Source organism: Phoca vitulina, unplaced genomic scaffold (assembly GCF_004348235.1).
Source record: "Phoca vitulina isolate PV1807 unplaced genomic scaffold, GSC_HSeal_1.0 scaffold93, whole genome shotgun sequence".
Lineage (NCBI taxonomy): Eukaryota > Metazoa > Chordata > Mammalia > Carnivora > Phocidae > Phoca > Phoca vitulina.
This window is the reverse complement of record NW_022589796.1, coordinates 2,253,385-2,270,360: the sequence shown is the minus strand read 5'-3', so window position 1 is coordinate 2,270,360 and position 16,976 is coordinate 2,253,385. Positions and strand designations below refer to the sequence as shown.

Here is a 16,976-nt window from a genome sequence, read left to right as displayed (position 1 = left end):
CGATAAAAGGAAATTATTGTGATAAATTCTCTTAAGAGCAAAACACCGAAACCATTTTTATTTAAAATCAGAAATGAGACAGGAAGGCAAGTTATAATCCTTAGTAATTAATACTAAGACTCTTAGATGCTCTAAGTACACAAAAGAATAAAATGGTATAACAGGAAAAAAGTATAAAACTATTCTTTTTGCTGATGACATGATTATATATTTACAAAAGTCTACCAGCAGAAAAAAATATTTAGAATGACACCCAAAACCATGACCTGGTTAGAAAAAAATCTAAAAATAAAGCTTAAGTTCTAGATAAATAAAACTATAAATCATTAAAAACTCAAACAACATCTAAACAAATGGAAAAGCATGTCATGATCCAGGATGAGAAGACATAAATAACATTATAAAAATGACAATGCCCCAAAAGTTAATATATAAATTTAATACAATTCTTCTTAGAATTCCAGTTGGGGGTTTGAGAATCAAAGTAAGTATGTCACGGGGGCACCTGGGTGGCTCAGTCAATTAAGGTCTGACTCTTGATTTCAGCTCAGGTCATGATCTCAGGGTTCTGAGACGGAGCCCCATATTGGGCTCCGCTTAGCGCGGAGTCTGATTGAGATTCTGTCTCTCCCTCTCCCTGTGCCCCTCCCCCTTCTTGCGCTTGCTCTCTCTCTCTCAAATAAATAAAGAAATAAATAAAATCTTAAGAAAAAGAGTAAGCATGTCATGGACAAGTCATACAACTGAAAACATATTTATAATACAAACGATAAAAAATATGTCTATAATGTTCAATGAGAACTTAAAAATTGAAATAAAACATAGAAATGGTTCAATAAAAAGGGCAACATACATAAATATGCAATTCATAAAAAAGCAAACCCAAGTAGCCAGCACACAAATGGAAAGATGCTCAAATTTACTATTAGTCAAGGATATGCAAACTTGAAATGAGATGGTACTTACACCCATCAGATGAACAAATATTTAAAAAGCTACAGCACATGGCAGAGATGGTAATGGGAAAGGTACCCACATACACCGCTGGTGGAAATAGGAAGTGTTTCATAGTTGTTGGAAGGCAGTGTTGCAATTCATATTCAAATTTAAAATACACATACCCTTTGACCCAGCAATCCCATTACTAGGGACTTATCCCATAGAAATAAAAGCACCAGGAAATAAAGGCATATTTTGGCTTTGCTCAGAGTGACAAAGATCTGGAAACATTAAGAGTGGTATGCCCGGTCATATCTGAATAGCAGAATAAATTACGGTAGTACACACCATGGAATACTACGTTGCCTTTAAGAGGACTGATTTGGGGCTATACTAGATGACTTGAAGGGATTTCCACAAGGTATTGCTGAGTAAGAGAAACCAGGTGTAGAAGAGTGTGTGTGATATCATGGCATTCCATATTAATAAACAATGACCATCCCTCCAGAGTCACGTGTATGTACATGTGTGTGTACACGTGTGTATGTGGTGTCTACAAACAGTGTTTTATGAACAGGGAGACAAATACGAAATTTTGGATTATATATGCTGAGTTGTTAACATCCATTTGCTGGGGAAAGGGAAAGAGAGCAGATATGGATGGAGGGGGTGAGATGGGAAAGAGAGAGCTTAACAAAACAGAAGTTTTAAAAGACTGCACTAGAATGTGACGAGCTGATCCTCAAATTCAAATAGAAATTCGAGGGACCCAAAACAATCTTGCAAGAGAAGAACAAAGTTGGAGGAATCACCCTGTCAAATTTCAAAACTTACTAGAAAGCCACAGTAATCAAGACAACATGGTACTAGCATAAACACCGAGAGGTCATTATAATAGAAGTGAGAGTTCAGAAATAAATCTCTACATTATACACTTATGGTAAACTGATTTCCAACAAGGATGCCAAAACCAATCAATGGGGACAGAAGAGTCTGCAACAAATGATTGTGGTACAACTGAATATCTACGTGCAAAAGAAGCTACCTCACACCAGATACAAAAATCAACTCAAAGAGGAACAATGACCTGTATGTAAGAGCGAAAACTACAAAGCTCTTAGAAGAAAACTAATGCATAAATCACTGTGTTTCTTATCTATGACACCAAAATCATAAGCAACAGAAGAAAAAAGAGGTAAAATGGACATCATAAAAATGAAAAATGTGTATACTTCAAAGGACACCATCCAGAAAGTAAAAAGACAACCAATGGGAGAAAATTTTTGCAAATCATGTTCTGATAAGGGACTTGTATTTACAACATAAATAATTCCTACAACTCAATAATAAAACACAACCCATTTTTTTAAAGGTAAAGTATGTGTATAGATATTTCTTCAAAGAAGATATATAAATGACCAGTAAGGACATGTAAAGAAGTTCAGGGTCATAAGCCATTAGGGACATGCATATCAAAACTACAAGATCCACTTCATACACACTAGGATGGCTCAAATTAAAAAGACAGATGATAGTAAGTGTTGGGGAGGATATGGAGAAATTGGAACTTTCATACTCTGCTGGTTAGGGTGTAAAACAGTGCAGCTGCTTTGGAAAATAGCCTAGTAGTTCCTCAAAAGGTTAAACACAGTGTTACCCTATGACTCAGTATTCTACTCCTAGGTATATACTAAGGAGAAATGAAAACTTATGTCCACACAAAAAGTTGTACATGAATGTTCATAGCAGCATTATTCATAATAGCCCCCAAATGGAACCAACTCAAATGTCTATCAACTGATGAATGGATAAATAACATGAGGTATATCCATAAAATGAAATATTATTCAACATTGAAAAGCAATGAAGTACTGATACATGCTATAACATGAAAACATCAGTATGTTGAATGAGAGAAGCCAGTCACAAAGGATGACGTATTGCATCACTCTGTTTATGTGAACTGTCCAGAACAAAAAGCTCTATGGTGATAGAAAGCAGAGATGGGGCAGGAATGAGGAGGAACTCCTAATTGCTAGCATGTTTCTTTTGGGGGTGAAAAATTTAGAGCATGAAAATATTCTAAAAATGATTATGGTGATGGATGTACAACTCTGGGAATATACTAAAAGTCATTAAAATGTATACTTTAAATGGCTGACTTTTATGGTATGTGAATTACATCTTAATAAAGTTGTATTAAAAAATTGCACTAAAAACAAAACTGCACTAAAAAAGAACATGTCATATGTTCCCATTTATGCATTTATGAAAAACGGTAAATATATGTGGGAGATGCAAATGCAAATTATATGTCAAGTCCACTGTTTCTTTATGTATAAAGTAAATATTCTAGTTATTTCATAAGGTAGTTTCAGTAATTATAAGGATGATTCACATAAAACACTTGATACAATGCCTGGCATATATTAGTCACTCAGCAAATACTAATTCTTACCATTAGCAATGACAAAAAGATACTTCCTACCGAGGTTCAATGTCTTTCATACTTACCTCCATTGTAAAACCTATGACTTTGAAACATTGCTCAATTAATTCATATTGGGATTTATAGAAACTATTATTCATCATGTCCTGTACTGTTCTGAGGTGGTCATTTTGTAGGTATCTGAAAAAAATATGAAAGGATGGGTCAAAATCTAAAGTTCAATGTAAAGTGAAAATATTACTTAGAAAAGTGCCACCCGCCGGGTTACCTGGGAGGCTTATTTTCAGGCAATTTGTAATGGGCTAGTTTCTTCTTTTCAGCCAATCCAGCATAGATGTAGTAAAAAATATGAAAATTTTTTTCTCCACTGAAAAAATAAGACATTTTCAGTAAGAATATTTACTTAGTAAGAATATTAATTAGTAAGAATATTTACTAATTGTTAAAATTACTTGGCAATATAATGATCAGAACAACAACTATGAGTGCTACCATGGGTTTCTCAGAGTACTGGATTTTGGCTTTTTATTGTTGTCACTATTTTCAACAATCACTGTCATTAAATTCCAGACACTGCTAAGCACTTTATATGAATCATTCAATGCACATTTGTGACTACCAGGCATTGTTCTAGACACTGGAAATGTGACAGGAGTGAAACAGTCAACAATCCCTAAACTCTTGGATTTTACATGCCAGTGGGAGCAGAGAGAAAAAGAAACAATTTTATGATGATATATCAGATGATCAGAAGTGCTACATTATCCCATTTACCTGCCATAACACCCTAGTTGCTCATAGGGTTCCCACATTTTATATACATGGACACTAAGGCTTAGAGGGGGTACCATTCTCCCCTCAGGTCACAGAGTTGATGGCTAAACTGGATTCAAACCAGGGCTGTTAAACTCCAAAGCCTAAGTCTTTAACCACCTTGTAAACCGCCTTTCTGGGGTTCAGTTTTCTCTCTTGCATGAGAAATCTCTGTGGTCTATGTATAAACAGCATTCCCCAGATTCTGGAATAATACAAATACGGGAGTAATAGCAACAATACTCAATTATGTATGCTTATGTGTACATATAATAAATATACGTATATATATATTATGGATGCTTATATATGATGAAATCAATGATAGCAATGATACGAGGGACTGGAGAGAGAAATTAGGATTATTTTGTTATTATAAGGTGCTGATGATAGTGTTATTTGAAGGTAGACTTGGATTAGTGGTAAATATATACTAAAAACTCTAAGGCAACCACTAAAAAAATGAAAAAAGAAGAATCACCAAAATATGCTAAGAAAGGTGAGAAAATGGAATCACAGAGAAGGCTCAGTTAAAACCACAAAAGGCAGAATAAGAGTGGGAGACAAAAATAGGAACAAAGAACAAGGGCAACAATTAGAAAACAGTAATATGATAGACATTAATCCAACTATATCAGTCATCACTTTGAACATCAATGGTCTAAATAATACCAATTAAAAGACAGAAATTGTCAGAGGGATCAAAAAACAAGACCTATACATACGTTGTCTACAAGAAACCCACTTTAAATATAAAGATACATATTGATTAAAAATAAATGGGTAAAGAAAAATATACCATGCTAACACTTATCAAAAGAAAGCAGGAACAACTATATTAATTTCATACAGAGCAGACTTCAAAGCAAGGAAGTTATCAGGGATTAAGAAATGTATTACATAATGATAAAGGGTTCAATGCTCCAAGAGACATAATAATCCTTAATGTTTATGGACATAACAATGGAGTGTGAAACTATGGGAGGCAAAAACTGATAGAACTGCAAGGAGAAATAGAAGAATCCACTATTATAGCTGGTAACTTCAACCCACGTCTCTCAGAAATGGACAGATCCAGCAAGCGGAAAAGCAGTAAGGACACAGTTGAATGCAACAATAATATCCATCAACTGGATGTAACTGACACCCTCTAGACTACATCATCCAAAAACAGCAGAATTCACATTCTTCTCAAGCTCATATGGAACATTCACCAAGACAGACCACATCTTAGGCCATAAAACACACCTTAACAAATTAAAAATAATTGACATCATATAATCTCTGTTCTTAGACCACAATGGAATGAAACTAGAAATCAATAACAGAAAGATAACTGGAAAATTCCAAAATATGCGGCAATCAAACAATGCAGTTCTAAATAACACATGGTTCAAAAGATAAATATTAAAAGAAATTTTAAAATATTTTGAACTAGGTGAGAATGAAACCACAACTTACCAAAATTTGTGGGATGCAGTGAAAGCAGTGTTTAGAGGGTAATCCATAGCCTTGAATGACTACATTAGAAAGAAGAAAGATCTAAAAACAATAATCTACATTTTCATTTTAGAAAACTAGAAAATTAGCAAATTAAATCCAAAGTAAGCAAAAGATAAGAAATAATAAGAAATAGAGCAGAAATCAATGAAATTAGAAACAGAAATCAGTAGAGAAAAATCAATGAAACCAAAAGCTTTTTTTTTTTTTTAAGATCAATAAAATCAATAAGCTTCTAGGCAGGCTAAGAAAAAAAGAAGACAGAAATTACTAATATCAGAAATAAAAGAAGGGACATCATTACAGGCCCATGGAAATTAAAAGGGTAATAAAAGAATACTATGAGCAACTCCATTCTTCGAAACCTAGATGAAATGGACCAATTCTTTGAAAGATCCAATTTGCCAAAACTCACACAAGAAGAAATAGATAATCTGAAGAGGCTCAAACTCTATTAAAGAAATTGAATCAATAATTAATAATCTTCCAAAACAGAAAGCTCCAGTCCCACATGAGTTCACTGTTGAATTATGCCAAATATTTCATACAGAATTTATACCAATTCTCTACAGTCTCTTTCAGAAGATAGATGCAAAGTGAATACTTACCTTGTTCAATGAGGCCAGCATTATCCTAACACCAAAAACAAATAAAGATTATCACAAGAAAATTATAGACCCATAGCTCCCATGAACCTAGATGAAAAAATCTTCAACAAAACTTTAGCAACTTGAATCCAGCAATGAATAAACAGAATTATATACCACGACCAAATGGCATATACCCCAGGTATGCATGGCTGTTTCAACATTCAAAAATCAATCCATGTAATCCATCATATCAATAGGCTAAAGAAGAAAAATCACATGATCATACCAATAGATGCAGAAAAAGCATTAGACAAAATCCAACAGCCATTCCTGACAAAAACTCTCAGTAAACTAGTAATAGAGGGGAATTTCCTCAACTTGGTAAAGAACATTTATAAAAAACACTACAGGTAACATCATACTTCATGGTGAGAAACTGAAAGCTTTCACACTAAGATTAAGAACAAGGTAAGGATGTCCCCTCTCAACACTTCTTTTCATCACTGTACTGGAAGTCCTAACTCATGCATGCAGTTTGAGAAGGGAAAAATAAAACTGTCTTTCTTCACAGATGACATTATTGTCTATATAGAAAAAGCTACAGAATTGACAAAAAAACCTCCTTGAACTAATAAGCAATTACAGCCAGTCTGCAGGATACAGGTTAACATATAAAAGTCAATCCCACTCAAAATCCTAGCAAGTTATTTTGTGGATATTGACATTCAGATTCTAAAGTTTATATGGAGAAGCAAAAGACCCAGAATAGCCAACACAATATTGAAGGAGAAGAAAAAGTTTAAAGGACTGACACTGCCTGACTTCAAGAATTCCTAGAAAGCTATAGTAATCGAGACAGTGTAGTATTGACAAAAAAAAAAAAAGGACAAATAGATCAATGAAACAGACAGAGGGCCCAGAATAAATACAGCCCACTGACTCTTGACAAAGGAACAAAGGCAATAAAATGAAGCAAAGACAACTGGACATCCACATGCAAGAAAAAAAAAAAAAAAGGAATCCAAAGACCTTACACATTTCACAAAAATTAATTCAAAGTGGGTCATAGATCTAAATGTGTAAAACACAGACCTATAAAACTCCTAGAAGATCAACTAAGAGGAAAACTAGCTGATGGTGGATATGGTGATGACTTTTTAGAAGTAACACCAAAGCCATGTTCTGTGAAAGAAATAACTGATAAACTGGATTTTGTTAAAGTTAAAAACTTCTCTGTAAAAGATATTTTCAAGAGAATGGGAAGATAAACCAGACTGGGAGAAAATACTCACAAAAGACACATCTGATAAAGGACTAAAGCCTTAACAGACACCTCACCAAAGAAGCTAAACAGATGGCAAATGAGTCTGTGAAAAGATGCTCCACATCATATGTCATCAGGGAAATGCAAATTAAAACCACTAGGAGATATCACTATACATCTATCAGAATGGCCAAAGTCCAAAACGCTGACAAAACCAAGTGCTGGCTAGGATGCAGAACCACAGGAACTCTCATTCACTGCTGGTGGGAATGCAAACTGGTACAGCCACTTTGGCAGACAGTTTGGTAATTTCTTACAAAACTAAACATATTCTTACCATATGATCCAGCAATGGAGGTCTTTGGTATTTACCCAAAGGAGTCGAAACTTAGGTTCACGCAAAAACCTGTGCATGGATGTTTGTAGCAGTTTTACTCATAATTGCCAAAACTTGAAGCAAACAAGAAGTTCTTAGTAGATGAATGGATAAATGATTTGTGGTACATCCAGACAATGGAATATTAATTCAGCGCTAAAAAGTAATGACTATCAAGCCATGAAAAGATAAGGAGAAACTTCAAGTGCATATTACTAAGTGAAAGAAGCCAATCTGCAAAGACTGCTTTTCCATACAATCATATTGTATAATTCTAGTTATATGACATTCTGAAAAAGGCAAAACTATGAAGACAGTAAGATGATCAGTGGTTGCCAGAAGTTGGGGGAGGGGAGGATGGATAGGCAGAGCAGAAAAGACTTTTTGGGCAGTGAAAATACTCATATGTAATACTATAAGAGTAGATACCTGCCATGCATTTGTCCAAACTGGAAGAAAATATGCCACCAAGAGTGAATCTTACTGTAAACTATGGACTTTGGGTGATTACAATGTATCAGTGTAGGTTCAAACGTAGTACTCTGGTGTGGGATGTTGACAATGGGGGGAAGTTATGCATGTATGGGGTAGGAGCATATCTGTATCTTCCTCTCAGTTTTGCTGTGAACCTAAAACTGCTATAAAAAAATAGTCTTAAAAAACACTTTCCTAGGTCTCCTCCTCCTATATGCAATATAATTTCAGTTGAGATAGATTTTACCTTTGCTCTCTTTAGAAATTATTTATTCCTTCAGTACACAGAAGGTTTCCTCAGAAACAAAGATGAACATATCCACATACATTTACTTTTCCAATGATGCAGTAAAAGATATTTGGAGTCTTAGGATATCGGTGGCTTTAACTTAGAATCTCTAGCTTTTTTTCAAGGTTCTGCCAAAAACCATTACAAGAATAATTTTTACAGAAGCTCATTTTGGGCTCCAACACACAATTCATGTAGGTACAAAATAACATGGTTAAACATTTGATATTTGTGCCTCATCAACACCTATTTAAGACACTCTACTCAGTCTTTAACAAATAAAAATACTTAATACGAAGGTGTGCAACTTGATGAAGTGATTAATGTGGATACTTGCTCCCCCTTGTTAGTATTTCAAAAAGAAGGAAAACATTTTGAAAGAAAAAAGCAACACTGCTTTTGATTAGTATGCATTCTGAGTTGAGACTGTTCCCTGAGTCTGCGAGGGTATAATTATCACCACGCCTTGGAAGAGAGTTCAAATGTCCAGGAAATCCAAATCTTTCAAATGTCTGAGTCAGAGGGAACAAGGGCTTGAGGTAAAATAGCAGCAGAGGAAGGGAAAGCAGAGAAGAGTTGTGAAAGTCATTCTAAAGATCGACTCACAAGTATTTAGACATGGGAAGTGAAGGGAAGGTCAGAGGTTTCATATAAATGGAAGAGGATGGTTTCCTCCCCCCAAAAAGGGACAAGTGGGAAAAGAAAGACATTTAGGACAATACGTATTACGTTGAATTCTATATTCAGCAGGATATCTAGGTACTTGGAAATGAAAGGATATCTAGGTACTTGGAAGCAGGATATCTAGGTACTTGGAAATGAAAAATGTGAACATAGGTGGGAGTGAGAAATATATCTTTGGGTGTCAATCACATAGAGTTAGCTGCTGGGGCCATGATAGAAGGAATTGCTAAGTGAGAGAGTAAAGAGAGAAGAGAGGGGAATGGATGGATGAATTGAAGTCAGAGAAAAAAAAATTCAGAGAAGTAGGAGAGGAATCAGGAGAATCCAGTTGAGAAACCAAAGACAGGTGAGCTTTTCAAGCAAAGGGTGGTCCATGGGCTCGGACACTGAAGCAAGGACCGGCATGTCCTTTAGAAGGGATGTCCCTAGCCATTTCTTGTGCAGTCACCAGTAACACTTCAATGAACAATAGCATTGTACATGGGCAAGGTTAGAACAAAGCTAAAAGTTTACTTCTTGTCTTTTCTCACCACAACATAATAAAAGTTCTTGCAGACTGGCACAGCACATAATTTAGTTTGCTTTGTTCTAATGAAATCACATCGATTGCTCTTTGTGTCACACCTTTAATGCTTAAACAGTGTGCTATACGATTAGAGATGTGAGTCATAAATGTAGACACACAAAATTGGTGGTTTTCTCTTTAATTATCAGTTTACATTTACTGAGAATTGTAATTTGACAGGACCTAGAGATGCTATAGGAAATACATTGACCTTCGGTTGGATAAACAATCAGAGGATTCAAGAAACAGGAAAAGAAGATACTGCCAATAATTACCCATCTCATATCTTGCCCTAACTACATCAAAACTGTATTTCAGAAGACAGAGGATCATAGCGCCCCATACATGCTCATAGGACCCGTGGTTCCTAGGTCAGAATGGCTGGGGACAAACGTAGGGTTTCAGCAAGTTACCGAATAGTATTTCTCTGACTGACCCCACTTCTAACTGTGGATCTTCTAATACTTCTTCAGAGTTCCACTCAGCCATTTGTAGAAAGGTCCTCAGGTCTGTCTCATATGTGTTCACCTGCTCTGGACCCTGGGGATCACCTATGCAGCCGAGACCTCTAACACCCTCAAAACTGTGCCAAGGTTCTCACAAGGGTGTGGCTTATGCCACCCGTGAAACCTTTGAATCTTCGATAAAGTGGCCAGCAATAAGGCTTGGAAAGCCAAAAATGCAGCTTTGCCTTCATAAGGCCTCACAGGATATTCATGAAACAGTGCTTTTAATTTTTCATTTTTAATTCCAGCTTCCTCCACCAAGACTCCTTCCTCCAAGACACATAGTCTCCTCAATCCCTCTCCCTTCACCCTTACCTGCTCACACTTAGCAGATGAACTCATTGCCTACTTTCCTGAGAGACTAGAAACCAACAAGTGATCAGCAAGCTTTGTTTCAAAGCATACATTATCCAGAAGACTGAGCTGCTTTATTGGAGGAATCCTATCTCATTTAGCTTTATATCTCCTGTGCTTAGTACAGTTCCTGGCTCATAGTAGCACTCAATAAATATTTGCCAAAAGGACGGACGGATGGATGGATGGATGGATGGATGGATGAATGGTGGATTTTGAAGTCAGACAGAGACATGGGTTCAAACCCCAACTCAGTCATTTATTAGCTTTTTGATATTAGGTGAGACTTATTACAATTCTCAGTCCCAGTCTCCTCATGTATAAAATAGACAATAATATCCATCCTATTGCTGTAAGAATTAAAATAGATAATGAATATAAAGTGCTTAGCACAGTGCCCAACACACAGTAAGTGCTCCATAAATAGTATTTTCCTTCCTCCATAGAGAGCACCACATCTGCCACTTTGTGGATGCCTCCTGCAGCATCTGGTAAAGTGCTGGGCCTCTGAGAGAAACACAATCAGTACTTGCTGCAGGAAACTGTCGTAATGGGGGACAAGTGCAGTGAAACAGCTATAATTTCTACTTGTGAGAATTATCGAGCATTGACTTCAATATGCTTATTTTCTTCTTGATATTAAGTAGCCCCTTTCTTTAAAATCATTTACATTTAGATGAGAATTTAAGCCACAACTGACATGATACTGCCATCATTAGAAATAAAAAAATAAACATATATATAACATACATAAACATATATTTATAAATACTTAAATATATTTATATATTACTTATAAATATTTAAATATATAAACATATATAAATAAATATAACTATATATAAAAATAAATGTGGTCAGAGATTAGGGTGGGATGACATGGGCAGAGGCAAAAAGAGAAAAGAACTTATTCCCTTAAAATAAAGGGTAGCAAACAGAGGGTTCAAGAGGGTAGGGGGGTGGGGGGATGGCCTAACCTGGTGATGGGTATTAAGGAGGGCACGTATTGCATGGAGCAGTGGGTGTTATACGCAAACAATGAATCATGGAACACTACATCAAAAACTAATGATGTAATGTATGGTGATTAACATAACATAATAAAATTAAATTAAATTAAAAAAAGACAAAAAACAAACAAACAAACCAAAAAAGACATAAACATGTGCTCTGGTTCTTTTCTGCCACCTCAGATCTATTCTCTACTCTTTGCCTTATGCTCTGTGACCCAAGAATTCTTAAATTATCTACTTGATACTTTATTTTCAAAGATCACAAAAAGCTTCTCTAGAATTTAAAAATGCAATTGAAATTAAGTAAAAGAAAAAAATGAGGGTAAAAAAATTTTAAAAATGGAAAAATTATAAGGCAGCCATGCTCCAATTACAAACTGAGTTGGATTTCAACCTAATTGTAAATTTGGAACTTAAAGTGTTTATTGGGGTACCCAATAAACAACACTATAAAACTAGAATAGTTCTTTAGGATAGTTGGAAAAAAGCTTAATTAATTCATAGTATGTCTAAAGTATAATCCTAATTGTCCTATTTCCCAAAATATATCCTACAATATACCAGTTAGTATTAACAAGATTATTTCTACAGTTACAAACCCAGGGCCTCACTGGGGAGCTCCAGAGGTTACTGTTCACAAGGAATTTGTAAATGGTGCTCCAGCACAGAGCTCCAGAGAACCCACTGTGAATGGTGGTGGTCCCATCTGAATCTCAGTAATTCAGCCTATTAGGTCGTTCTTCCCCAGAGGCCTCAAGAAGAGTCTTACACAGTTATGAGAACAGGACAGATTATTTTGAGAACCAGTTCAGTCTCCGTATCTGCGTGAGACCCCAAGGTTCCTCTAGGTGGCAGAAGCACTGACACACGGATCCGGTAAGTTCTGGGGAACCAGCACACATCGCTAATAGTGGCTGCCATCCACTGAGCATCTTCAAGGTCCCATGTACTGTGCTAGGTGTCATTTCTAAGCTTCATCCAACTATCCACACTATTACTAATAATGGCTTAAATTTATGGGGTTCTCACTCTATGTTATTCACCATGCTAAATACTTCGCAGGCATCATCTTAAGTGATAGGTAGGTACTCCTGTTATTTTCATTTTAAAGATGAAAAACTGAGGTACAGAGAGGTTAAGTATTTCAAATCACACACACACAGTAAATTGCAGAACCAAGATCCTAGAAGGGTTTTTAGGGTTTAAATATCTTACCCAAAGTGAACTAACATGTATGTAGTGAAGCCACAATTCAAAATATTCATCTTATAATCATTCCCTATGTATTTTGAATTGAGGATCAAAGAATAATTTTCCACAGTGAAAGCTGAGTTCAGGAGGTGGACTCCAGGCAACTAATATTCACAATTTATTCATAAATTGAATAGTAGCAAATTTGAAGGCATTTATATTAAATAATAATGTACTAATACATAATAAGACTTGTGTTCCCATGAATTTAACAAAAGACATATTACTATAATAATGTAGATATGCTTGGTGTAAAACCTACATAAGAAAAATGAAAGACTCTAACTTGCCACAATTTTTTTTAAGATTTATTTATTTATTTGAGAGAGAGAGAGAGAGCACACATGCGCACCTGCGTTGAGAGGGGCAGAGGGGGAGGGAGAGGGACAAGCGGACTCCAGGCTGAGTGTGGAGCCCAACATGGGGCTTGTTCCCATGATGCTGGGATCACGACCTGAGCCAAAATCAAGAGTCAGACGCTCAAGGACTGAGCCACCCAGTTGCCCCTAACTCGCCACACTTTTTAAAAATAATATAACAACCAAGGTACAAATCCAATGTTTTGACTATAGTTTCCACATAAGAATAACAAAGATATTTTGGAATCATTAGGACAGGAGAGAGATTTTATCATTCAGCTACAAACAGCCAAAAGGAACTCAATCAACCTAACACCAAAACATTGTATTGGTGGCTTAAATCAGCTGGAAATTAAAGGGGCAGTACAATTAAGCCCATACCTAAATCTTTTATTTGGTCTCTTGTATATAACCATAGGAAGGATAGAATTAATACAAAGATCTATTTATATATATTAGCATTTAAAAGAAAAAAAAGACTTATTTCTAATTAAATTTCACATTAGTTTTGTGTAAAGAAATATATTCTCTCCTACTTCAGAAATCACTACAATTTATCCTGTTAGTATCTATGATGGGCATAGGTTTTATACCTGGCATCATAAATTTCAGGTGATTTATTAACTCCTCTACTAGATGTAACATGTGAGAATAAAGACAGTGCTGAGGGATCTCTTTGATTCTAACAATAAGTGCCTTGCACGTAGTGGATGATCAATAACATTTTGTTGAATTTTTTGAATAAGTAGACATTTTACTATTATTAAAACAAAAACATTGTCTTTGCTTGTTTCCCAGAAAAAAATATATTTGACACCGACTTACAGAGCTTGGTGGATAACTCGCGATTTCTCCAGAAGGTATTCAGAAATCTGTACTCCCACGACAGCTCCAGAAGAGGTAAATTTCATTTCTAAGTATTTTCCAAATCGGCTGGAATTGTCATTTATAATAGTGGAGGCATTGCCGAAGGCTTCCACCAAATTGTTCACTTGTAAAATCTTCTCTTCCAGGGTTCTATTATTAGCCTAGAGAAAAACGTCAAGATTTTTTTTAATGTAAAAAATTAATTTTGCATATAATAAAATGCCTCTTCTTTGATAAGCACTATATGTAGACATAAAGGCATTGAGATCATACTCTTGGCATACCGCCAGATGTTATAATATCTGGTCTATTTTTCCCTTCCCGTATGCGTGTTCTCACTTGCTTTCTTCAAGGAGCAAAGAGATATTCTATACTTTTTCTATTGACATATTGTTCTGTCTAGCGCCTGATTTATAAACACAATTCATAAGCAGTCTATGCACAGTGGGGTACACCTCTCATTTTGTTATTCTTCCTCTCCCTCCCTGGGGCCCCATCCAAATGTTCCCCAAAGCCAGAACCACTTCTGTTGCTTCCATGGAAGCTGCTAAAGCTGAAAATCAGGGAGTAAAGCTAACTTGTGAATTCAGAAGCAGGGCACATGGAATTACTGTGAAAACTGAGAACAGCTCAAAAGTGTGGATGGAAGGTGTAGAACCTCAGTCCAGGTCAGCAGGCCTGCTTGGCTGTCCCTCTATTTTCTCCTACCCCATCTCCTATATTCCTTCCCTCAAACAAGCATTGCTATGATTATTATTTTTTACTTATTTACCAGCTTACAGGAAATTCCACCAAGTAGAAATTTAGTTGGTTAAAAATCAACCTCTTTTAGAAAGGATTCCCCACTCTAAGACGGTTAAGGAGGTATCAGTCATTCATATCTTGGTAGCAATTAGAGTAGATTATGTTTAGGGTAATACCTTGTTGAGATAAGCTATGTTGAAGGTATATAAATTATATAAGTAAGGGAGAGGAGCTGTTGGTATTTCTGGAACAGAGACTACATTAGTACGTAGATGGGCTGGAGGGGGCATTCACAGTGAGGGTTTGAGGGCATATAAAGCCTTTTAGTATCTTCTAAAAGAGGCAATAAGCATTGAGAGAAGACAGTAATGAGCACTGGGACAAACTTGGCTCTTTAAAATGTTTGGGGCTGGTCTTGCACTCAGGAGAAAGGTGAGAAAGCATCTTTATCCGCCTGTATTAAACAGCAGTGCCTTACCAAGTAAGATTTTGAGGACGGCATATTACAAAGGTAAATTCAATCCACCAAACATCCCATTTTTGTGTCTGGTAAATCTTTATCAAGGAGATAAGTAAAAAAATATAATTAAGATCTAATAAGGGTAGGATTCAAGGATATATATATATATATCCCCAATTAATATTAAGTCACATTTTTAGATCTAGGATAAGATAAAGTGATTAGATAAGCAAGTTTGCTGGCATCTGCAAAACAAAATTCACACACAAGTTAATCCATCGTTGATGAGACCCTCTATCAAATCACAAACCAAGAAGGAATAGCAAGGCCCTCGTGGACGGCCCTCGCGTAAATTAATTCAGGTGTTCACTCTTCACAGCAGGACAGTATGCTGTGCTCACCAACCTTCTCCCTCCAAAATGACACCTTTTTTTCACTGTGATGATTATCCTAGAAGTAAGGAGAGGGGGAGTGGTTGGGCCGTGGGATGGGAAAGGGACTGAGATGACAGGCCTGAGCACTAGCTTCTTGGGCTCTACTAGCTCTTCTAGTCCCGAGGGGTCATAGGTCTGGTTAGTGGAGGGCAAATTAACCCACTGAGCAGAGTTATGTTTCTATTCCATACTCAAACACGTGATTGAAAATATTAAAACTAGTTCATTGATTTTTAATATAAACACAGAAATCTTTCAACTCATTACTCTGAAAATGAATTTGACTCCATTAAGCAGTTGTTCTTTTTTTTTTTTTTTCCAGTGGTACTCATTGTGTGGTGTGATGCTGAAACCCTTTCTTCTCCCCTGACTCCTGAGATGATGAAGGTGGCATTAAAGCTTTCTTCTGGTTTATCTTCCTTTTGGTTATCTACCTTCCTGATATCAAGACCTCATCATTTACATAATAAGAAATATTCTCTCAGCTCTACTCTTTTTTTTAATAATTTTTTATTGTTATGTTAATCCCCATACATTACATCATTAGTTTTAGATATAGTGTTCCATGATTCATTGTTTGTGCATAACACCCAGTGCTCCATGCGGAACGTGCCCTCCTCAATACCCATCACCAGGCTAACCCATCCTCCCACCCCCCTCCCCTCTAGAACCGTCAGTTTGTTTTTCAGAGTCCATTGTCTCTCATGGTTCTTCTCCCCCTCCGATTTCCCCCCCTTCATTCTTCCCCTCCTGCTACATTCTTCTTCTTCTTTTTTTCTTTCTTAACATATATTGCATTATTTGTTTCAGAGGTACAGATCTGAGATTCAACAGTCTTGCACAATTCACAGCGCTTACCAGAACACATACCCTCCCCAGTGTCCATCACCCAGTCACCCCATCCCTTCCACCCCAACCCCCACCCAAGCAACCCCCCGGTGTTTCATTAGAAAAAAAATTTCTTATATTAGGGAGGGACTATGAAACATGGTTTTTTCTGTTTGTATTATTTGTCGCAGCAGAATAACCTCCAGTTTCAGCCCCC

The 16,976-nt window shown here is 36.2% G+C and overlaps 1 protein-coding gene across 1 annotated transcript in view; it reads right to left on the bottom strand.

Annotated features, from left to right (window-relative positions):
- Positions 1 to 16,976, bottom strand: part of MYO3A (myosin IIIA) — a 229,963-nt gene that overhangs the window by 114,342 nt on the left and 98,645 nt on the right. Inside the window, exons 13-15 of the mRNA XM_032396700.1 lie at positions 14,252 to 14,454; positions 3,657 to 3,755; positions 3,454 to 3,568 (exon numbers count right to left, since the gene is read on the bottom strand). Of these exons, the coding sequence (XP_032252591.1) occupies positions 3,454 to 3,568; positions 3,657 to 3,755; positions 14,252 to 14,454 (417 nt within the window). The remainder of the gene's footprint in view (positions 1 to 3,453; positions 3,569 to 3,656; positions 3,756 to 14,251; positions 14,455 to 16,976) is intronic.